The sequence below is a fragment of the Lytechinus variegatus genome, chromosome 8 (genome assembly GCF_018143015.1).
Source record: "Lytechinus variegatus isolate NC3 chromosome 8, Lvar_3.0, whole genome shotgun sequence".
In the NCBI taxonomy this organism is placed as follows: domain Eukaryota; kingdom Metazoa; phylum Echinodermata; class Echinoidea; order Temnopleuroida; family Toxopneustidae; genus Lytechinus; species Lytechinus variegatus.
In genome coordinates, this window is record NC_054747.1 from 25,186,915 (window position 1) to 25,211,419 (window position 24,505).

A 24,505-nucleotide genomic window follows, 5' to 3' on the forward strand; every position below is an offset into this window, starting at 1 on the left:
TTGTACAACGCCTACTCAGTTTGTTGTACGCGAGCAAATGGGAGGCTGAATGTCGAACATTCATACCGTTGCACAAAAGACGTACCATCCAAAATGCAACGTTGAACAGCTCTAGATGACGTCACAATATGATTTCATTCACTGCGCTCAGTAAAAATGAAGGTGCAATACACGTATAAACGTAAAAGCCTGCTGGCTAAAAGCGCGATGCTGCCCAAGGTCATGTGCGCTTGTGGGATTTTGCTTTTTGCTTTCAATATTTTTGCTCCCTTTTCATAGATTACTGCAGGGAAAAACTCTTGTTTTTTTAATATTTTCTCTAAATTCCGAGGCGTTGTACTACACAAATAATCGCTATTTGTGTTCTATTCAAAACGCCTCGTTGAATAGAGCATCTTTCTTTCACCTCATGCGAAATCTCGCACCATCGCACTCATGCCTATTTGCTATTTGTATACAGTTTCATTAACACAGCCAGCAGCAATGGAGCCTAGCTAGGGCGTGGATAGGGTCAAGTCTCACGGGTAAACCGTTGCAAAATAACTGGAAAAGCACCCAACAACAAAAACAAATATTTCCACTTCCGTCAATTCTTTGGTCTATTATCTAGAAGATTCCATCCATCAAATCGGGATTCCAAGTTCTTTTCTACAAAAAAAAATATATGATGGCTTATGCCAAAAGCAGATTGAAAATGGCAAGATTTTTTGATGTTGTTGTGAGAGTATGTATGAGCGAGACACAATGCTTTTCCTTCGTAATATATGAATATGCATGCAAAATCTGAGGTTCCCATCTCAGCCTTCAGCAGCAGAGCTCTGAGTTTAATCATCCTGTTCCACTTTATATAAATGTGTGCTAAGAAAAGAAGCTTTTCAAAAACATACGTTTGGAGAGAGCGCTAGGCAAAATCTCCCAAAATATTGTAATTATCATCCTCTAGCCAACCATTACCTCTAAGTACATAATATCATATATAATATACAGTTAAAGAAAGAGAAAGGGATAGAAATAAAAGGAAAGGAGAATACAAGGTAATATTAAGGCCACCGCACACCTTACGACCCGAATGGTCTGCGAGTGGCTTGCGAGTGGCTTGCGACTGAGTGAGGGGAGATGTGACGTCACAGCTCTTGTCAGCTTGAGCATCGCAGACCGGTCAGAGACAAGTCGCAAGGAAAATCGTAAGGATTTGACATGTCGAATCCTTAGAACTGGATCACAAGCTCAATCCAACTTCCAGCCAGTTTACAGCAGAGTTGCATGACGCGTATATAATAAACAACGCGCATACGCAGTAGTAAGCACACTTTCTCAGTTGCTTTGAAAAAATCAAAAAGCGCATGCGTGAGACGCAGATCGGATCGCAAGGTGTGCAGTGTCAAGGCTTATGACTACTTTGCGATTCATCTCCCCTCACTCAGTCGCAGACCAGTCGGGTCGTCAGGTGTGCGGTGGCCTTTACACATATATCATTTGCTAGCTAGTATACTACTAGAAGCTCCAAAGGCTATGATGCTTCTGCATTTTGTTCAGTATATTCCTCCTCGCCGTAGTTTTCGGTCTTCATGTGCGTCAAACCTAGGAAGTCATTCTCATCCTCCGTCCTCTCGTAATCCTCGATCGTCATCTCAGGGTCACTCTCCGGGGCATACACGTTCTGTAATGAAAGAAAAGACATGACGAACATTCAAGGAACTTGGTCTTGAACGCATCAATCGCAAAACGGCTCTCTGGGGGAAAATTAGTCCATGTTTTGGAACTTGGCTAAATTAAATCAGATTCAGAGCCAAACACAACAGAGGAACATTTCCCCATGAGGGGGGCTGTACTCACATATTTTGGCGGTACGGGGACGTGCCGCTTTGATGACCCCCTTTTTCAGACCTAATTTTCAGTTCTCTAGATACTCCACATGTGAAAACTTTCATTCAGAAGCCACCCTGCCCCACTCACAAGAACCCCTTTACGAAACATCTCAGTTCTCTAGCCCTGTTTAAATTGTCCAGCACGGCACCGCATGCAAGAGCTGCACGCATGGCTTCACAGCTCCCTCCGCTAGCAGCTCCATGCACCGCTAGCGCCCACATAAAAATGCACATCGCTAGTGGACCCTGTATTTTACCCTTGCTGTGCAATTCAGGGTCTAGTGAGGCACACCCCCATCAAAGTTTAGTGCACCCCCCCTCGGAAAATTTCATGAAATAAATATTAAAAGACAAGTCCACCCCAGCAAAATGTTCATTTGAATAATAAGAGAAAAATCCAACAAGCATATCACCAAAAATTTCATCAAAGCGGATGTAAAATAGTTTTGCTTAATTTCACAAAACGGTAATATGCACATCCTGGTCGGTATGCAGATGAGGGGAGTGATGACATCACTCATTCACTATATCTTATGTATTTTATGATATGAAATATGAATTATTCTTATTTCCTCCTCATTGTCCTGTGAAACAAAGTTTTATTCCTCCCTAAACATGTGTTGTTTTAAGTTGGTCCTTCATGTAAAATTGGTAAAAATTGAAATATTGTATAAGTCAAACAATAAAAAACTAAAGAAATAGCGAGTGATGGACATCGTCGACTCTCTCATTTGCATGACACTGAGTTGTGCATATTAGTGTTTTTTTAAATAAGCAAAAACTTTAAAATGTCATAACTTTGTTGTTTTACATCCGATTTCGATGAAATTTTCAGTATTATGCTTGTTTGATTTTTCCCTATTGATTCAAATAAACATTTTTCTGGGGTGGACTTGACCTTTAAATTTCACTGACTAACGTTATAAGCCAATGAAGCACTTGCATCTGATTGGCTTACTGCAAATTAGTCAAGAAAATATTTCTGACAAACTGCATATGAAGACCACTTTTGCTATATGATGCACCACGCCGTACACCGGGGTACCGTAGTACCCTGGGGTACGGCGTTGTGCAGCGCCATCTCGTGTTGTAATAGTGTACAGTTACATTGTTCTCATGGTACGATCGGTGCGACAATCATGACAATGAATGGGGACAATGATCACAACGCCTATTTCCTTTCTTTGATACAATCTAATGAAAATTAGAATAAAGTTATTATTTGCATGCATTAATTGTTACATAAGATCACTAAAAAGAAAAAAAAAATCTGTACAAAACATTAAAATATACTTGTACACATTTTTTGGTAACCCAGGGTACAGCGCAAAAAATAAAATAAATAATTCAACAAAATGGCGGATTATTATTTGGTACCCCAGGGTACCAAATACTGCATCATATGAGGGAATTCCTCACAGGGATCAATGTTCAAATGTAGGAGGAGTGAACATACCTGTAAATAGCTGTTGCCTGCAGGATCCGTCAAGATAATAGTCACAAACAATTCTCCCCTGATGACCTGAAGGAGCAAAATAAAAAGGTTTTTTTTAAATTAGATCCAGGCTAATAATACGTAAATAATGCACGTAAGCGCGTGCATGCAGGGTATACCACACCGATGTCCGCAGGACCGAGTGCGGTATATCCATTTAGCGAGTCAAGCACGGAGTTCATTATCTAGGTCCTCTATGCACAAGAATGCGTGCATTATTTGTTTTATACAACCCCTCCCTCCCCCATATGTTACTGAGTTGCCCCGAATGCTATAATTGAGCTAAATTCTAGATAATTCCAGACCTCGGACGATCCTGCACTCTGACGTCAAGAGTGCAGAATAGCAGGATATCATGTGATCCGATTTGGACCAATCAGATTACAGAACATTATTAGAAGTTGTATAATACATTAATTAATTAATATCTTGGGGTCCCATGGATCGATTCCAACCAAATTTGGGTTGTGGGGGGTTTCATCATGTTCAACTGAAATATGGTATCAAAAAAGGTAAAATACAAAAAAAGAAAATTGATGACATTGTACATCGATAGTACTATACTATATATGGGTAATTCCATGAACTATCAACCTTTAAGCACAACCCATCATCTTATTTCTGCTTTCTCAAATGCTCAAACTATGATAATCGGAAAGCTTTTCAACCTTTCACATTGAACTCAAAACCAAAGACAAATCCTCTCAAGGAGGTCCCACAGACATATATACATTCATGCCTTACAGAATAATGAAAATAATGACATGATATTTGTATAGCACATAATATTCCTGATCTCTATGCACCTTACAGTATGAAGAGTCAGATGAATTATTTATTCATTTTTTCCTCACAAACTTTTTTTAAAAGAATAACCTTCATCTCTATGATCAAACTGATTCAATTATTTTGATACATCCATATCAAAATTACTTTCATATACCAACACTGATTTACAGTATTAAAATGAAATTTATCAATATTGAATATTGTTAAATATCTTTGGTCTACCGAGGTCTGTCGCTATCTTTACATGGTTCAGAGCAAAAGAAGGAGAAGGGAAAGGAGAACAAAGAGGAGAGTGACAGGGAGAGAGAGCAGGAAATATTGTGAAGAATAGAAAAATTCTAGTTAATATTGTGCTAGAGTTTGTAATTTGTTAAGTGTCAATGGCAAAATTTTGTTTCCAGATTTTTTTTATGACAAAAGTTTGGTGCAACAGGCAAAAAAATGGAGAACTAGAAGTACCAGTAATATAAGGAAGGACAAGGGAGAATGAGTGAAAACTAAGGAGAAAAAGAACACCAAAAGGAAAACAAACAATTTTTATTTTCTTTTTAATCAATACCAGTTGTGGTAATGATATCAAAATGAATGTGTACAGAATCCAATACAATTATCACCCAAGTGATTAAATGTATAAATAAAACTTATGTGCAAAATGAAGAAAATGTGAGATCGCTGAGAAATAAGCAAAATAAGCACGGAATTCCATTAAATGTAAGGTATTTCTCCAAGCAATATTAATAAACAGTCCCACATATGCATTTTTTGTGTTAGTGATCATCAGAACTATAGGTTTTTCAGCTAAGATTTCATGATTTCACAAAGATCAGTTCATTTCAATGTTCCAGATCTGTATCTATGTTAATATTGTGACAATTAACCTTGATTTTTAAGATTTCTGATGAAATAATTGCTTGCTGAAACTACTCTCTTTTACTTATAAAGAAAGAAGATGAAAGTAAGAGGAACAGAGACCCCTAAAATTCTCACATAGTTATTAGTGCCTTGAACTTACCTTGTCCATTTTCTCAAAAAATTCTGCAAATGCACTTTGTTTTGGTACTGCGCTGTCACCGAAAGCGAGGGGATTCTGCCTCTGAAGCGCGTTCTTAACATCCACTAGGAGGCCCTCTATAGTTGTAAATTTACCGCTCTGACCTGCTATTGGGTCGTGCAGAAAATCAAATTCTGGAATTTCAAACTGGCATGTTCCAGACTGCAGTGAGATTTTGCATTGAGAAAGAGAGAAAAAATGATGACATACAATATAAGAGATTTGCCATCCAATAATAACTTCAAAGAGATCCTTGACTTCTATTGGATGGTAAAGGGCCTTTTCACACGTGAATCTTTTATAGCAATTCGTCTTTAGAATCACGGACCTTTCACACGCTCACTCGAAAATGGTAATTTGAATTCGAATTCCCGAGCAAAGGCGATATGTGTCCTCGTATTGGTGACTGGTCAGTGAAAGCACTGCATTGATGCGATTAGTACATAATAATTGTATTATTTACGAAAGTGCTTGAAAGAACGCGTAAGCTCCGCCCCCCCCCCCCCCTAAAAAAAAAAAAAAAGATGTTTTGGAGATCAAGCCTTTCACACGAGAAATTTGTACCGTAATTTGAGTGGAACTTAAATGGAATTTACATCCAAAGAAGAATTTGAATTTGTGATTAACGTTCGTGATTCGAGTTTGGTTTCACACATGCTGAAAATTTGTCACTAGCCAATTTTCACCGGGAATCATTCAAATTACGATTTCACGATTTTTACCATGTGAAAGGGCGGAAAGTTACCTTAGAGATTTTATGCAACTGGTCACAAAGTTGATCTACAAAAGAAAATTGCCTCAATCTGATTGGGAAACATTGATTCACTGCACCAACAGTAATAACTTCTTAAAGATTTGGGAATCTTCTCCAAGATACATAATTGAGATTAATATATATAATATGTACTGCATATTACACTCCGTACCTTTTCCATCTAAACATCTCTGCTAAGCTCACCCATATCTGTCATTTCTAGTGTGGTCTTGCAACCTTCGACCTACCCTTAGCACATCTCTGCTGAGGTCTCTGATCTCTGTCATTTTGAGTGTGATCTTGCGACCTTTGTTGTGAACTTTGTCCCACCCCTAACATATCTCTGCTGAGGTTACTGATATCGGTCATTTTTAGTGTGGTCTCGCAACCTTCGACCTACCCTTAACACATCTCTGCTGAGGTCACTGACATCTGTCATTTTGAGTGTGATCTTGCGACCTTTATCCTCTATGCCTCCTCCCGATTTGATCTCATTCGTCTTGGTGTTACAGGCATCGCAGCTCATCGCCATGATGATCACTTCCTTGAAGAACGGAATGCCTGAAGTTAGGGTTAAGGGTCAAACTGTGATCTGTATTATTCTGGAACCGGACAGTCCGTGCACAAAATAGTCAATAGGTTAGTAAAACCTCATCATATAATACCTACTAAACTCTTTGCCCGTTGGTTACCTGCTTTGTCCGAATCAAATCACATTCTATTCACAATACACAGAGTACCTTAAAGGAAACCAAAACCACACAAATTTTCAAATTTTCCTCATTATCTTACAAATTGCATCTTGCCTCCTTCTGAGCATAACATATATTTTCCCATGACATATGTTGTGCTCAGAAGGAGGCAAGATGCAATTTGAAAGGTAATGAGGAAAATTTGAAAATGTTTGTGTTTGTGTGGGTTTTGGTTTCCTTTAAGTCTATTGTTCATACACACATACACAATAGTGATGTGTGCATTGCATTGTACTGTGTACACACAAAGCTTTTTCTTACAATATACCTATCAAAAGCTTTAGTGAGCAAAACCCCTCTTAAGGTTGTACCTTGAAATTGATGTGGTGCAGGAGTGATTCTGTCCGTGGCAGGCAAAGAGTTAAAAGATCACATACATAGTGACTATAGTTTTGTCATTAGTTTACCTTTCATGATTTTACCCTTGAAACAGGTGGAAGTTTCATACAGCTGTTTGTAAGTTAAGAGCGACTTCAAGAACGACTGGTGATCCTTTCTTGCGGTAAATGGTATATTCATTGGCGATGGTTTGGCACATACAAGAAAGGTTCCCCCAGGTATCACAATTGTCTGCAGACACAGACCCTAATTGAAAATTTCATCAACAAGCGGGTCTTCACGCAAGACTAACTAGCACAATGAGAGGGGCATTCTGTCATTACACCATTCATTGGAAGTGATTTTAGGCTGCATATTCAGACCACTTTCATCAAGTAAAGTGTTTGCACAGCATATGCCATATTATATAACAAGGCCTGTCTATAAGGACCACCAAAGGAGACAGGGAAAGCAGTCTGTACACATGACCAACCACCCCAAAACCAACAAGTCACCAGGGAAGGTTCTCTGGAAAAAGCCCTAAAAGTAATTTGGACTTCAAAAGAGAAAAAAATAGAAACTTGTCTTATTTGAAAAAGCAATTCCTTCTCTTCATACCGTCAAAATTTAAATTTGTTAAACTGAATAGAAAACAAGACACAAGATTTTCTTTGAGGCAAGTTTTTGCGGATGGCTCGAAAGTTTCATTGAGACTGCACAGCGTGAACATCTCTTGCTTGAGTAAACCCGGAACTTCAACACTGTTTTCTCCTTGATTTGTGAAGCTCTCGCTTAGTTTTCAATCAAGTACTGGGTACTTGTTTGGATTATTGTTGATTAAAATTGTGACAAGTTATACATCATTTCAGAGCTGAGGATGTGCTTTTTCAAACTCATTAATAACCTAAAATTTCCCTTTTGGCGACCTATCACATGCAAGTGGTCTTTTTAGACAGGTTTCTGTTTTTTTAACAATCTTGGCAAAGGATACTGATCGGCTTCATCCTACACACGGCTGGAGCTTCACAGTTGCCGCAGTTGACGGCAAATTCAAACACCTCTTCAGGAGCAACAACTCCGTCGTCATCATCGTTGTTCATGGTATCCTTGGGCGTATCTTCTGATTGGGGTGCATCTCCGGCCGAATCTTCCTTGCTACCATCCTATAGGGAAATCAAAATCAAAGCTGAAGTGATGTAGTAGCTAATCATTTTGATTCAATTGGGTTTTACTAAAGATTCTCATCAAAAAGGTTGAAAGCTAACAATGCGAGTTCACAATTGATCAATTTTGAACAAAGAGGACAATGCCATGAATATGTATATACGTGCTCCCTTACACAAAGTACATAAAAACTGTCCAATTACACAGGAAAAAAATAAAACATAAATCATGTTTTAACATTAAGCTAATGATAAAGTATTTTCATTCAAGGTTAAGTGTATCTACACTATGATCATGGCTTAGGGGGCAATTATAAGGCCTTGTCCTAGTCCTTGCTCGTGGCCTTGGACATATAGGCCCATATTCTGAAGTCGGGTTTTATTTAAACTCTGTTTTTAAGTTGTGGTTTAACTATGGAAAGCCAGTTGTTACATAAATCTATAACAGTAGAGGTTCAATGTACCAGCTCATTTAACTCCCAAAACATTATTATTCACTGCCTGGAAAGGATAAATATTACACTTGTCTCTACCATAAAAGAATTAGAAAAGAGCACGGTAAACATGAGAAGCATTCACAATAAACAAAAATTTGAAATGTATAGCTTCCCATAATTTTTGCACAGAGTGAGACCACAGTCTAAGATAAACCCCACTTCAGAATACAGGCCATAGTCTTTGCCTTGGGCATTCAGACTTGACACCAAGCGGTCTAGCCAGTGGCTTTGGCATCAGCATTTTGGCCTGTGCACAATCCTAGCCATTCCCCAAATCACCAATATTCTGATTTAAAAAAGAAAAGATCGTTTAAATGATGTAAATAAAAAATTATTAGGGGAGCATACATGTAGGTTCTCTGAAGGGCATGTAAGAATGACTTCAGTCCATGGACAAGGTGTGGAAAAGAAGGACATAGTCTAGCTGAACTGACGAAACAGAGACAGAAGCTCTCGGTCTAGGATAATGCGTGTACATAGGGACATACTCACCGCAAATCCAAGCTGCTTAAGTTGTTCCTTGGTGCGTTCATAATAACTGACCTTCATCGCAGGGTCTTGTTTAGGTGCCAGGGGATTCTCAACAAAGCTATTTCCTGCCGGATCATCCAATACCTATTGGAAGAAAAACAAATTTGTAGAAACATGGTGGTAAAGTTACTCTTGCCTTGTTTATCAGAGCGGCATCTCTGAATCCTACTGAAGCACAAGTGTCATTCAGCACTTGGCAACAATCCACCCTTTTCATTGGTGTTCATACAACTTGGATATAAATTAAAGGTAAAAGTAAGTAGTTCCAGCAAACAATTATTTCATGAGAAAGTCTTTTAAATCAAGATTAATTGTCACCATATTGTCATAGATCTAGATCTGATACATCAATATAAAAATTTCTTTACGAGATCATGAAATCTTAGCTCAAAACCGATAATTCTGATGATTTTTAACAAAGACTAGCATATGTGGGATAGTGTATTCAAATTGCTCGGAAAAATACCTGACATTGATGGAATTCCGTGCTCATTTTACTAATTTGTCAGCAATTACATGTATACATTTTCTTCCAGAGCCATTTGGCACTATGTTTATTCATAGATACAAACAGTTTGGTGGTAATTTTATTGGATTATGTTTGAACTCATTTTGAGATCATCACCACAACTGACATTTATCTTTACCATCAGTTTGTCCACTATCCACATGGTCTTATTGCCAATTCGTCCACTCCCCATTTTGTCCAATGACCATATAGTGCATGTATCATTTGGTCTAATTGGACTAAGTGTTAATTTGGCGAAATGAATGAAAATACAATGGGTTTTAGACCAACTGATTATGAGACGAAAAGAGAAAATGATAATTGGACCAAATGTTGATGGACGGAATGGCATCAGACTAAATGAAAGTAGACCATGTGGTGAGTGGACTAGTTGGCATTTGACAAATTGGCAATTTACCAAATGGTTGACAGTTATATGGAATTCGATCAAAAATCACATAAATTGTAATTACAGTGCGAATCATGCATATTTTTTTAGTCTTATGACACGTTCAGAATACACTTACCACATGAAATGGCTTGGGGATGTTTTTTAACTTCTCGATAAAAGCATCAATTTGTTCAGCCACTTCAGGTTGCAGTGCCTGTTAAAAATTGGAATCATTAATAAAGTTGATGTTTGAAGGTTTGCATGGTGGTATGAACAATCGCAAAAAGGGGTTTACGGTACACCATGTGTAAAGTCCTGGGCCCCGTCTTACAAAGAGTTGCGATTGATCCAATCAATCGTAACTCTACGGAAATCCATCAGTTTCATATTTATTTCTATAGGAAATTTACAAAATGTCATTTGTAAACAGAGAAGCACAGAAAATTTTCAAGAAAAAAAGGAATGCATGAATATATCATGGCGAGAAAACATTTTGAACAAACATGCATAATAGAAGTTGCTGGCCATCCATAGTTAGTATTGATCGGATCAATCGCAACTCTTTGTAAGATGGGGCCCTGGAAAGACAGCGATGAAAGTGGATAGAGGTCGAAAAGTAATGGAAAGGCGAGAAAGTGGAAGTTGGGAAGTAGAGTACTCTTTTCAGAATGAGTGTAGTCCTCAAAAGGACTGTAAACCAGAGGAGGAGAAAAGCTGAGTAGTATGCAAGGTGAGAGTCTTGAGAAGGAGGCTGGTTGGATTGGAGAAGTGAAAAAGGCTTGAATAGATGATTAAAACGCCGCCCGAGTCGGCGAATGGAGTTGTCGAGCAGGAGCACAGATATTTCACATTACAGACACAATGGCCCGAATTCACAAAGGTGGTTTTGAAAACCCACTGCTGAGTCCAAGGTTTATGTAGATTTCGTGTATAGATTACGCTTATTCTACCGCGTATATTAAACAAGTGGAATGCCTCTGGCCGTCTCACCTGCATCACGCGGTTCAATATAGCAGCAGTGCTGACTTTGCATACTACTCTAACTCGCACAAGATGTTCAGTGATACATGGTTACTCTTATGTCCTCTTTTTATGAACTAGACCAATAAACTTACTGAGATATGATGGTTATTCAACAAAAAACCCCAACATGGCCAAAGTTCATTGACCTTACATGACCTTTGACCTTGATCATGTGACCTGAAACTGGAACAGGATGTTCAGTGATACTTGATTACTCTTATGTACAAGTTTCATGAATCAGATCCATAAACTTTCAAAGTTATGATGGTAATTCAACAGATACACCCAATTCAGCTAAAGTTCATTGACCTTTGACCTTGGACATGTGACCTGAAACACGCACAGGATGTTCAGTGATACTTGGTTACTCTAATGTCCAAGTTTAACGAACTAGACCAATAAACTTTCAAAGTTATGATGGTAATTCAACAGATACCCCCGATTCGGCAAAAGTTCATTGACCCTAAATGACCTTTGACCTTAATCATGAGACCTGAAACTTGCACAAAATGTTCAGTGATGCTTGATTACTATTATGTCCAAGTTTCATGAATCAGATCCATAAACTTTCAAAGTTATGATGGGAATTCAACAGATATCCCCAATTCGGCCAAAGTTCATTGACCCTAAATGACCTTTGACCTTGATCATGTGACCTGAAACTTGCACAAAATGTTCAGTGATGCTTGATTACTATTATGTCCAAGTTTCATGAATCAGATCCATAAACTTTTAAAGTTATGATGGGAATTCAACAGATATCCCCAATTCGTCCAAAGTTCATTGACCCTAAATGAACTTTGACCTTGGTCATGTGACGTGAAACTCATGCAGGATGTTCATTGATACTTGATTAACCTTATGTCCAAGTTTCATGAACTAGGTCCATATATTTTCTAAGTTATGATGACATTTCAAAAACTTAACCTCAGGTTAAGATTTCGATGTTGATTCCTCGAACATGGTCTAAGTTCATTGACCCTAAATGACCTTTGACCTTGGTCATGTGACATGAAACTCTAATAGGATGTTCAGTAATACTTGATTAACCTTATGGCCAAGTTTTATTAACTAGGTCCATATACTTTCTAAGTTATGATGTCATTTCAAAAACTTAACCTCAGGTTAAGATTTGATGTTGACGCCGCCGCTGCCACCGCCGCCGCCGCCGTCGCCGTCGGAAAAGCGGCGCCTATAGTCTCACTTTGCTTCGCAGGTGAGACAAAAATGTCCAATGCTGATGCGCGTTTTTGTCACAGTGTGCCAAATTGACACCTGTTGCTGTGGTTATCCACGCTAGATTATTCATGAGTCCGCTCTTTTGAATTGATGAGTCCACTCTTCAAACATTGGACTCATGAATAAAAAAGCGTATCTAACCATGGTAACAGGCGTCAATTTGGCCCACTGTGAAAAAAGCATGCATAAGCATTGGAAATTTTTTATACATGCACCCGATACGCGATAAATTAAGCATAATTTATATATGAAATCTGCATAAACCATGGGTTCAGCCATGGGTTTTCAAAACCACCTTTGTTAAGCCCTACAAATATGAATTTACATTCAAATATCAGTTGAAGGACAGACATATTGAACATAGAAGTTCTACCCTACAAACAAATTTCCAAGCCAGTTTAAACTTTGAAAAAATATTCTAACTGGAATTTGCGTGCTACAATTTGTTCCCCTCCCCTCCACCTTCCCCCCAGCATAGCAGGAGTTAACAACTTACCCTTCGCAATGGTTGTTCCTGTTCAAGTCCCTCTACCGCTCTCTGAAGTACGCCTTCCACCGTTGTGAGAGCTGGAAATGAAGAAGTATTGAAACATCTTTAAAGATCAAGGTACATGTAGTTTTAGGTCATGAAATCAATTTATGGAAGCTGTATCAAAATGAATGATAATATTGATACACTGTATATCACTGGCATACAGATGGTGGGGGGGGGCTTGAGTAAGGGAATGTGAACTCCCTGGTAGGAGGATAAGATTTACTAGTACGAAAATTTGAGTTGCTTAGCAGCAAAGATACTACAAGGGGAAGATCGGACAGTACATATACTGCATAATGAAATGCTCGGGAAGAGCGCCCCACAGCACTAAGTAACAACCTCTTTTTTCCAATGCGTATCGCGAGATGGTTGTGTACAAAACATATGAGAGAAATGGTGGAGGGTTGAAGGAATTTCACATTACAAAGTTTTTTTCATTCAATTGTTTTTCTTGAATTAAAGATGAATATATTTCATCTCAGAGGATTCTGGGTAATAAAATGTGGAATTATTCCCATGCACCACCCTTGAGCCCTCTCCGAAATCCCCTCTCTCATTTCCCCCCATACCTGTATGTTTTGTACACAACTGCATGCCAATGTGCCATGGTTTACTAACTCAACGCTGTTGGGCGCCCTTCCCCTGGAGCATTTTTAGGGTTTTGGGAGCGTTTTTAAAAATCGCCAAAGGGTCCGATCTTCCCTTTGTACATGTAGTATCATTGTTAGTAGGCAAACATAGGGTTACTTAAAGAGTATTATGGCTATTTAGTAGAAGAATATTTTTGTTACAGAAGAATAATCTCAGTTACTTACATGTAAATGTAGTAGGAAAGACAAACTTATTTCGAAGAATGAGACTGACTTTATAGTATGAGAATAAAGAGGCCTGTTACATCTGAAAGTTTCCTACCCGCGACCCGACCGAGTCCACTTGCAACCTTAACTGGATTATTGGTGGATTAGCTTCGCGAACAGACCGAGTCCGAAATGTGGTCTGTTTACATCACAGCGTTCATTCCCTCCCCTATCGGTACGGTTTCGAGCGGTATCCGATTGCTGACACCAAAGGGCGCTCTCGATCTATGCTCTGAATAATTTGCGCGCGCTAATTGAAGTTGTTTACATTTCGTTACACTCGTCGGCTGCTATGTGTAGCTCGCCATTTGGTAACGATCGGATAGGGTACGTTAGTTCTTACTTCGTTGAAGATATGATCGACTTGAAAAGGATACGTTTAAAATGCTTCCTTCTTTCCACTCAAATCAAAGACTTTATCAATCACAATTCAAATCACGTGAGCTACAACGTAATTTGACAGCTGGCGAACAGACCGAGATAGGTTCAAAAGCTTGTGTATGTTTACATCTACGAATCGGTGGACCAGGGCCGGCCCGATACCTACCCGAGACTACTTCTGGATGTGATCTCGGGTAGGTTTGCTAAAAGGTGGCCCGAGGTAGGTTTGGGATGTTAACATCTGATTTCTTTCTGACTCGAGGTAGGCCCCGGGCCGGCCCGAGGTAGGAATCTCTCAGATGTAACAGGGGTCTAAGAGTTACTTAGTAGGAAGGTATGAGTTGCTAGGTATTAGGAAATAAGAGTGCAAGAATAGGTTTACTTAATGGAATATGAATTAATAAGAGATACGTACATCCTTTCTGTGTGAATCCAGGAATTTCAAAGTCCAGTTCTGGAATGCGTACAGAAGCAGAATTTGACTTCACAACTTGCCTGTTCATATCCTTTTGAAAAGGAACATAAAAGCATGGATTTTTATCAAATTGCTTCTTAAAGTTACATCTCACACAGTTTGGATAATGGTCATTGCTTATAGGAAAGATGCCTCTCTGATTTTCACAGGCGTAATTCAGGGTTTTTAATAATGGCAGTAACATACACGGCAAAAACTAAAATATGAAAAGTGATTATTCAATCGTGAGTCAAATTTTCTTGCGATTTTGATTGCGATTCAGCTAACAATTCTTGCATATTTTTTAAATAATTATTATTTGATGAGCACTGTGTGTATATGAATCCTCTTGTGATTTAAAAAAAAAAAAATTCTTTTCTATCCACAGCTGTGCAGTGCATAATCGTAATACCATCTATCCCTCTCATTCTAAAGTAATGTAAGTTTCAGGCATTTCTTCTACATGTACCTTGCATAATAAATAATGTAGAATTTGTATAATACATGTATCCACCTTGTTAGGTGGTCAAGGCGCTCCTGTATTACCCCGGCGAAGCTAGTCTACCGATTCGGGTGCTCACAGCTGCTTGAGGAATTACCCCCTGCCGGTGCCCATTTACCTCACTAAGGTTGAGTGCAGCAAAATGTGGGTATATTTCTTGCTGAAGAAAACACGCCATGGCTGGGAATCGAACCGCCGTTCCTCAGATTGAAAGACAAGAGTCATAACCACTAGACCACGACGTCCCCACAATGTGGGAGAGACTGCTTTGGTTGTCTTTTCTATCATGATGCACATTACATAATCATAAATAATAGATGCCCTTGTCCGTGCATACCATCAATCGATGTCAACCTCTGGTCATGTATTAGTCCCCAGCGTGTGAACTGTCGGCAAAAAAAATAAAAACTGCGATCTTGATTCAAATTTCAATTTACACCCTTATCGCTACCTTATCGGTCTTGATCTCGACATTGTAGATGCAGCCCTGGGGCTGAAGGGCACTGGCTGGCTGGATCTCACTGTTAAAGGAGTGGCAATGAGGACAGTCAAAGGAGCTGATTATCACTGATTTGAAGAAAGGAATCCTGGTTAGAAGCAGCTTTGTTGTCCCCTATCAGAGAGAAATGAAGAAAAAATACATGTACAATGATAGAAATGAAACACTGAGTAAAGTCACATTGGGAAGAGTTCAAATTTTGAACTTCAGGAACGGAATACAGTTGCATACATACAGTATATGAAACTGAGGTTTGTAACCTGCTTACATGCACATATTCAGTTCCTGAAGATGACTTAACTTGAAGATAAGAATTTTGAACTCTAACAATGTGATTATAGCTATGATGATATTATTTCATCATTCATGATGTGTGGTATTACATGTACCATGTTTTTCAGAAGAATACCATGTAAGACCTAAAATGGGACAGCACTTGATGACCTACTGGCCTCAAGAACGGCTATGTCATTGTCCTTAGATATTTCTGTGCTCTATTATCAAGAATATTGGTTTGTATCCACTGTACTATAAAATGGTCTCCGAAAAACTAAAACCACAGAAAGCCACCTGAGGGTTAGGCTTAGGGCTAGGGTGGCAGTCACAAAAGGAACTCTTTCCATGAACTGTGATTAGACCATGCGGGCCGAGACAAAATGGAACCAGAAGAAACATGTGTAGACAGGCAGGCAATACAATTACATATACATCCAGGTATTAACTTACATTTTCCATGCAGTTGACACACAAACTTTCAATCTCTGTTGCTTCCAAGTCATCCAGATCCCCAGATATATCCTTCATGAGGGGCTGAGTATTCGTCTGCTCTTCTGTTGCCATGGTTATCGTCAACTTGAACACTGATGATAGTAAAGAAAAGGAACTCATATTCATAAAAGCGATTTAATACTAGCTTCTTACCTTCTTACCTTACCAAGATTTCTACTTTCCTTCTAAAAGATTTAAAGTAAGACCCCAAGCATCAGACAGCTCCAAATATCGAACACAAATGACTTCAACTCCCCCACAACAACTACAAGGACCAGCACAGGCAGGGTACTTGCATGCATAAGATACATGAATAAACCTGCTATTGAACTGCACACACAGTAGATCCAGGTTTCTGCTACAAAAAAAATATTCCAGTGGTATAATCGAGGAGGAAAATCCATCATTTTGGCTTCCAAAGATTCTTACATGACCCTCGCTTATAACGGACTCCAAAATGTCGATGACCAAAAAAAAATCTCGTAAGGGGAAGTGATTTCCGCCAGCAGGAAATATCGCTGCTGAGATTGCATGTGATTCTATCGCAAGAAAATCTGCAATGGCCGCCGCTGGGGTTCCCCACAGCTGGAAATTCGACACCCTTCCAAATATGGCACTCTGAGTCTCACAAGCATTGGACAATTAGGCCAACCGAATTAGAAATGGGTGAGCTTGACGCGTGCGCTCCTTCTCAGAATGAAGTCGCGCGGAGCTGAGCGAAGACGTCCGACGTCTAGAGCCGAAAAAGGTACGTTTGGTAAGTCAATTAATAGGATAGCGTCTGTATCGTGGGTGAAGAACAATATTGATTTGATTTTGATTTGATTTATTTATTTCCGTTTCACAGTAATATAATGAACATAACAATAATATAATAAACATAACAAAACAAGGTCGAAAATACTACGAAATATAATATGTATATAGAAATAATCATAAATTTAAAGAACACAATTGAGTAAATAAATTTATCTGATATGACATTTGTATTTGAAAGTACATGTAAAATGGAGGGACTTGCCGAAAAAAGCAAAGCTTGTACAGGAGGCAAGCCCCTAACTTAGTTTCATTATAAAACTCCAACAAATAAATATTGGGTGGTAATAATAAATTTGTTTAAAAATGAATACAATTTTTGTGCGCTTGAAAAAACGTAACTGATGGGTCATGTAAAGAAGTATTTACGTTATACAATATTTTAAGAGAGGGGGAGGTGAGGGGGGGGAACAGAAGGGACAGAGCAGTGCAGTACACTAAGTAGAAAGAAAGATGGCAGGCAGCAGGAGCAGGTACATGTACTTGGCTAATTGCAGTTTTAAGAAGAAAAAAGAATGTAAAACAAATAATATACATGACTACTATATAATATAAACACATATACATAAAAGTCGAGTATAATTAAATTAGTTATTTTAGTTATTCAGCTTGACCTGTTTGCGACGAGTATTTCAGAATTAACATTTTTTTCAGTTTGCGTTTAAAAATATTTACATTAGGGGATTCTTTGAAATCTTGAGGCAGAGAGTTCCAGTAGGAAGGCCCGGAGAAGACAAACGAGTTTTTTGAAAATAAAGTTCTTGTTAAAGGAAGATGATAACATTGACGTTGCCTTGTTGGGTAGCTGTGTACGGAAGCATTTTTACGGAACATATTAGAGAAAATGGAGGGGAGATCGTCCCTGCTTAATTTAAACATAAATTGACTAAGTTCGAAAAGATATATGTCATTTACTTTAAGAATGTTATTTTCAAAAAATAAGATATCAGTATGAGATCTAAAGTGTGTTTGAAAAATTATTCTTAGAGCTTTTTTCTGGAGAAGTAATATTCTATTTATTTGTGTTTGTATTGCACATCCCCACGCAATAATTCCATAATTAATATATGGTAGAATAAGTGTGTAATATAATGTTAACAAAGTGCGGGAAGGGAGAAAATGTTTCAGTTTATTAATAATTCCAATGTTTCTAGAAATTGTTTTACATATATACTATCGATATGAGGCTTCCAGGATAATTTGTCGTCAATAGAAAACAAGATGGCGGCATAAACATCGGGCAAGTCTCTTCCGTCTTTTCATGATAATTTTCTCATTTTTTGATGAATTCTTGTTCGAAAATAAAATCCATAGCAGGGTTGGCGATTTTTTTTATTTTTTTTTTAAATAAAAAAAATCGGATTTTTTTTATTTAAATCTGATTTTTTTTATTTAATTCAGATTTTTTTTTTTTTTAAAGTTCCTTCGAAAAAAAGGGTAATTATCCCCCCCCCCCCTCTTACTCTTACAATGACATCAATATTGATGTTATACATTTCACCCCTAATATTGTTCTTAACCACATATTTTGTAATTAAAATACAGTAAAAATGGACAATTAAAAATAAATTTGAGGAATCATGTATCTGAACCTAATTCTATCATACATAGGCCTATGAAGGAATATTCCATAGGGAATTCCCAGTGAGTAGAGAAAATACCCCTCTGGGATTTTTCATTCAAATATTTAAAAAAATCCAAGAGAAAAAATCCCTTATCAAAACTGCCAACAAACCCTTTGCCAATTACTAATATTTATGTATATTGTAAGAGAAATAATTCAAATCAATGATTTTTTTTCAATTCACAGCTTTACAATAGTCAAGGAGAGACTACAACTGTATATGTTTAGGATCTTTTTAGTTTTATAAAAAGCTCTTCTCTTGCTACAGATATAGATGCAAAACTCTCAGTTTTGGAGAACAATATAAGAGATAGCTTAGTCAAAGGGTGACTATACTACATTATGTTACTGTGATTTTTTACATTAATCTACAATTTTTATTCCCATATTCTCTACAAAAAAATCTGTTTGATCCATGAAGTATGAAAAAAATCTTTACTTACTTTTAACTTACATGTAAAGGATAAAAACTGCAGAACTGCTTAAATTACAACATATGTATTACAAAAAAGAAGTATTTTATTTTAAATGAGACACAGCTTACAACTGCCAATGATTGTAACTGAAGTACCTGCATCTTACATGTAACATTTAAATGCAGTGTTAAATGTTTATTCTGAGTTTTGCAAATTGTTGTTATAGAGTTCTTTCCATTATTACATGCAGATACAAAACTTCCATTATTTGTAGCACTGAATATAAAATGGGCTGCAGTGACTTAAAAGGTTAAAAAGAGAAAGCTTTTCTCAACAGTCAAATTATGACTGTACTACATGTACATTATGTGATTTTTATAATTATGTTATTTAAAACATCAAATGTATGATAAATGTAACAATACGAAATAAGAGGCATGTTAAATATGTTGATTACATGCAGGTATCATTTTTTATTTTACATGACAGAATTAGTTATGTGTAGGCGAAGGATCAAAACTGGAAAACTGCCAACAAACCTTTTCTCATTGACTTTTATATATTGTATTTTTTTTTACAAACTACTCTCTGAAAAGTCTTTGGATTATGTGAAAACTTTATGTTAAGAAAGAAACTGACTAATAATAACTGACGAAGAATGTAAAATTCCAGAAGAAAAACTTGACATAATTTACAAAAAATGAGTACCGTAAGTAACGGTGTATTGACCGCACCTTTTTCTCGGTGGGATAGAAGCAAAAGTCGGGTTTGCAGTTTATACACGGTGACGGGTCTGAGCCAGCCCGCCGTAACCCCTCCCATACATGTTTGATGTCTGCCAGTTCACAACACATCAGGTGGCCGGGAGTAGCCGCCCAGGCAATGTCGTTTAGAGGGGTATGAGCCGCGGGTAATGGGAAGTGATTATTACAATATTAATTAATTGTTGTCCATAACAAACGCACCCACCTTCATGACACTAATTTTGAATTCATTCTCAATTCAAAGTAGTGAAGTTCCCTGTCTAATTTAAAAGAGACGCCAACATACTCGGTAATATTTTGTCACCGCTGAGCGAGAGTCGAGTTGAGTGAGCTTAGAGATTGCGTTGTAATGTGGTTATAGTGCGACTTAAGCTGGCGCTATTCAAAGTCCCGTTTCGCATTTCACGCCAGCTTTTTTTTTTCCTTCCTGTTTGCTTTTCATAAGATACCATGTAAACCACGCACGAGAGAGACGGCACGGAGTCGAAAAAAACAACTAGAAAAAATGTCAATTTCTTTGTTTATCGAACCTTCCTGTAATCCCGTATCCAAAATTCATGCTAAGACATCAAATTTCTGAGAAGTGATTATGAGGTTGTGATGCTAGAAATGTGAATGTTTCTTCCTCCTACATGTACGCTGGGAAAGACACATAATAATTTGATAAGATGTACTGGCATGACTGGTACTGTATCGTAGTTTGCAATGTAATGGCAGTGCTGTGTGTGTGTGTACACTGTGACTGTGAGGTGAGTGTGTAAGTTGCCAATATTGTCGGGACCATTCTTTCTAACATTTGTAAATGAATTGATCAAGAACAGCAGATTTCCGCATACCGGTAATCTCTTTGGATACTTTGAAATCTTAATAACTTAGATTTTGTTTCTTCGTACCTCAAATATGCATGTAAATGTGAGAGGAATTTTTTCTTTTTTTTAGTCCAAAGTTGGGGGTGTGGTTAATACACCGTTACATGTACTTACGGTACCTACTGACAACATACATCACTGCTACTATCTGGCCTGTGGAGAATCTACAGGTAGGACTATGGTATGCCAATGCTGTATAGAGCACACACTTTAAAAAATCATTAAAATATCACTTTTGTGACCAAAATTACTAATTTCCAAACAGTTGCAATTTATTTATCATTAGTAATGTGGGAATAATTTTTGTATTCACCAGAGCACTCAAAAACTTGAATTTTTGGCATATTTTTGTGTACGCCCTCTATTGGTGGAAAGTAATATGGCAAGAAAATTTTCATTTTTTTATCTCTATTTTTAATTAAGAATAAATGATATAAAAAATCAAATTTAAATAAGAGCCAAGCACTTGAAGCAGTATGAATTAACAGGTCTAATGGAAACTGTCAGTGTAAAAAATCAAGCATTTGCCCCAAAGAAAAAGAGAAAATAAGCCAAACATTGCCACCCTTATTTTGTCACACATGGAGATATAACTGAGAACAAGGTTATATTATAACCTTGTTCATTGAATGAGTGCATACATCTGTAGTTTTTAAGGAATTACCTGATTTATTAATTTGATTTTAATTTGTTTTAGGTAGATATGAAGACTTTGTTGATCTTTTGTTGATATAAAGTTAATTCAAAGTTTTTCAGTTGACTTGAAGAATTAAAACTGCATTGAACAAATACTTTGTCCATGATTTGTACATTTTTCAATGGAAGTGATTTAAATCAATGATTTTTAAAAAAAAATCATGGTGATTTAAATCGCGATTTAAATCACGATTTAAATCAACGTGATTTAAATCCGCCAACCCTAATCCATAGCATATAAATGTCGGAAATGAAGTTGTAGTATCCCATGTACGTAGGCCTAGATCTACATGATTTTAGGGCTAGATTTTAGAATTAAAAGTCATGAAAGTAGAAATCTCGTGGGCGAAAGTTTCAGTTTTTTTGGTGGTACACACAAATGAATAGAATTAGAAAGGACCTGGCTTCGTTGAGAGTAACCTTACGTAAGGGCACTAGTATTCAACCCGCTTGGAGAGTTTCCTCAAATATATTATAGAAACATAGGATTTACCTGAATTTCATACCTGTCTTATTTCTAAGAGCAAATGCTGGTTATTCTTTTTCCGTTATTTTTCTCTTCAACCAGTCGACTGTGTGCGCGGGCGATCGAATTATAGGGCGATGGTTTTTTGCACTAGTATTCAACCCGTCTGCACTAGTATTCAACCTAGCGATGAAAGATGGTCCTGTCTCTCAATCTGCCCTTGTCCTATCCGACTATGGACTAGACCATTTGAGATGAGAGCAAACGGGGAATTAATCAAAGCCAGAGACTTAGGCCTACATAGATCTAGATCAAATTTACCAATATAAACCCTTTTAGGGCCGTCTGCACCATCCCGAGTTTTCAAATTAGCGCGCTATTTCTGATCCGGCAAATTATCCCGATCTGAAAAATCTCGAGATTGTTTGTAATGCAGACGCAATTATCGCGCTAGTTCGTAGGATTAATCTCGAGATTGCAATCCCAAGTCAACTCGGGTTTATTTGCAAAATAGCGCGCTATTTACGAATTATCGTGCTAATTCGTAGGTGCAGACGCACTCGGGTTTGGACTCGGGTTAATTTATTCATGACCTTCAGTCCATAATGCAATTCGCGTTCCATTTCCGCCTTGGTAAAAACATAAACAGCGATTATACCGAACGCATGCGAAAGTCAACTTTATCATAGCGTTCATCAATTCCCCAATCAGCAACGATGGTGTCAAGCCCCCCGTGAATGGATTTTGGGAGAGACCAGACCGATGGGGGAGGCGCTCATTATCGACGATGGTCATAGTCAATAACAATACTGACAGCATTGCCGTCTTATTCCTTCGCAAAATGTGAGCAAATAGCATTTCTTTCCTCCCCTCTCTCTCTCTCCCCTCTGTCGTTGCCTCGGAGTCCGCCATCATATTAAACGAAGAAAACTTCACTCGCTTATAAGGGGGGCCACTTACATTGACGAGTGGATACCATGCGCGACCAAAAAACACGTAAAAATGATGTCTTTTTCACGATAGGGCACGTTACGTACGTAACGTGATAAGGGTGTCAAAAACACAAAAATAATGAAAAAAGGGTATCTATTTCGCAAGGAAAATTACGTGTTTAGGGTCGAATTTGCGGGATGATAAAACAAAGATAGAATGTTTTATAAAGGATGTCTTTTTTGCCCCAACACTTCGTGTTTAGGGTCCGATTTGCGCGAGGTGTAGATCGAAGGTCGTTCTAAACCAAATAAGGTCAAGCCGACGACCGAAGGACCCGTAACAATAAAACATTCCTTTACTTGTTTAGGGGTTCATTTCAGGGAACATTTGCCAAGAGTATCGTTTTGTTTCCAATACTTGTAAAGGGTAGGGTTTCAAACGCCAATACTTGTTAAGGGGTGCATTTTCAGAAAATGGAAATTACGTGTTTAGGGTGCTTTTCGAGACCCCATGGTCGCGCATGGTATCCACTCGTGAATGGAAGTGGCCCCCCCGGGCTTATAATTATAGCGCGGCTGAGCTGAGAGGATTGTTGCATAACAACGGTCGAATTCGGCGAAAGAGTACATGGACTTGATTGCATATCGCGGGAAGTTATTCAAAAGCGCGGGCCGTTGAAACTCCAAGATCGAAAGTGCGCATGCTCGGAATATCGGGCTTGTTGCCTCGCTCGAGCAAGAATCGCTGTTCGTGCGATGGTGGAGACGGGGTTTCTTGAATCTCGAGATTAATCGCGAAGAGGGCTGATCGGGCTAAAATCTCGAGATTGAGCAAACTCGGGATGGTGCAGCACCGCCTTTTGAGATTTGCTATCTATCCTCACTAGGTTGAATACTAGTGCAATTCAGTGCAAAAGGCCATCGGCGCATAATTCGATCCTACGCGCATACAGTCGACAAATTGATAAAGAAAATACCGACAACAGATTACCCTGGAAATAAAGCTATGAAATTAAGATACACAGTAGTTTCCATTTTTCTAAATATTTTTGGAAATATGTCAAAATCTTTGAATTATGCCGGGTTGAATACTAGTGCCCTTACGGTAAATGATTTTTACTCTCTAGAAGCCTCTTGGCTAGTTGAGTAAGGAAGCTCGGACTCAACTCCGAACTCAGCTCCAGGGCCTAGCCTCCTCGACAACTTACCGAGAAAGCGGCCGACAGCCAAGCCGCGAGATACCGCAGGGGCGCAGTGTAACGAAGCGCTGCACCTGTGTGTATGCGTGTAGCGCACTCCCGGCTTCGCCCTCGAAAAATCGCTTTACATACCATACACTAAACAATGAATGTCATATCACATAAAACATTGGAAAGCAATCCATTCAATAAATGAATCCATACCTTATCAATTACAGGTTGGAGCTGGAGAGTACTCCAAGATCTGGAACTTTGATGATAATAATACGAAAATGCCAATTTTCAGTCACGGTAAATGTGGTGATCGTCGCTTAGACATGCATGTATTAGATTGTTCTACCATTCTAA

At 38.2% G+C, this 24,505-nt stretch overlaps 1 protein-coding gene across 1 annotated transcript; it reads right to left on the bottom strand.

The window, feature by feature from the left end:
• Positions 1-1,167: 1,167 nt before the first annotated feature.
• Positions 1,168-24,505, bottom strand: LOC121420234 (zinc finger protein ZPR1-like). Its single transcript, XM_041614795.1, has 12 exons — positions 24,362-24,505; positions 16,334-16,467; positions 15,560-15,721; positions 14,568-14,658; positions 12,876-12,946; positions 10,254-10,331; positions 9,180-9,302; positions 8,019-8,190; positions 6,358-6,518; positions 5,165-5,365; positions 3,325-3,390; positions 1,168-1,660 (listed from the first exon to the last, which is right to left on the bottom strand). The coding sequence occupies exons 2-12, from the start codon at positions 16,445-16,447 to the stop codon at positions 1,511-1,513; spliced, it is 1,389 nt and encodes a 462-aa protein (XP_041470729.1). The 5' UTR covers positions 16,448-16,467; positions 24,362-24,505; the 3' UTR covers positions 1,168-1,510.

What these genes read in the sequence shown, in the direction of transcription:
- LOC121420234 (XM_041614795.1), bottom strand. Translation starts at nt 16,447, where the DNA reads ATGGCAACAGAAGAGCAGACGAATACTCAGCCCCTCATGAAGGATATA. An exon ending in TCCCCAAGCCATTTCATGTG is followed by an intron (nt 9,303 to 10,253) that starts GTAAGTGTATTC and finishes TTCTTCCAATAG; the next exon opens with GTATTGGATGATCCGGCAGG. An exon ending in TTAAGCAGCTTGGATTTGCG is followed by an intron (nt 8,191 to 9,179) that starts GTGAGTATGTCC and finishes ATTTCCCTATAG; the next exon opens with GATGGTAGCAAGGAAGATTC.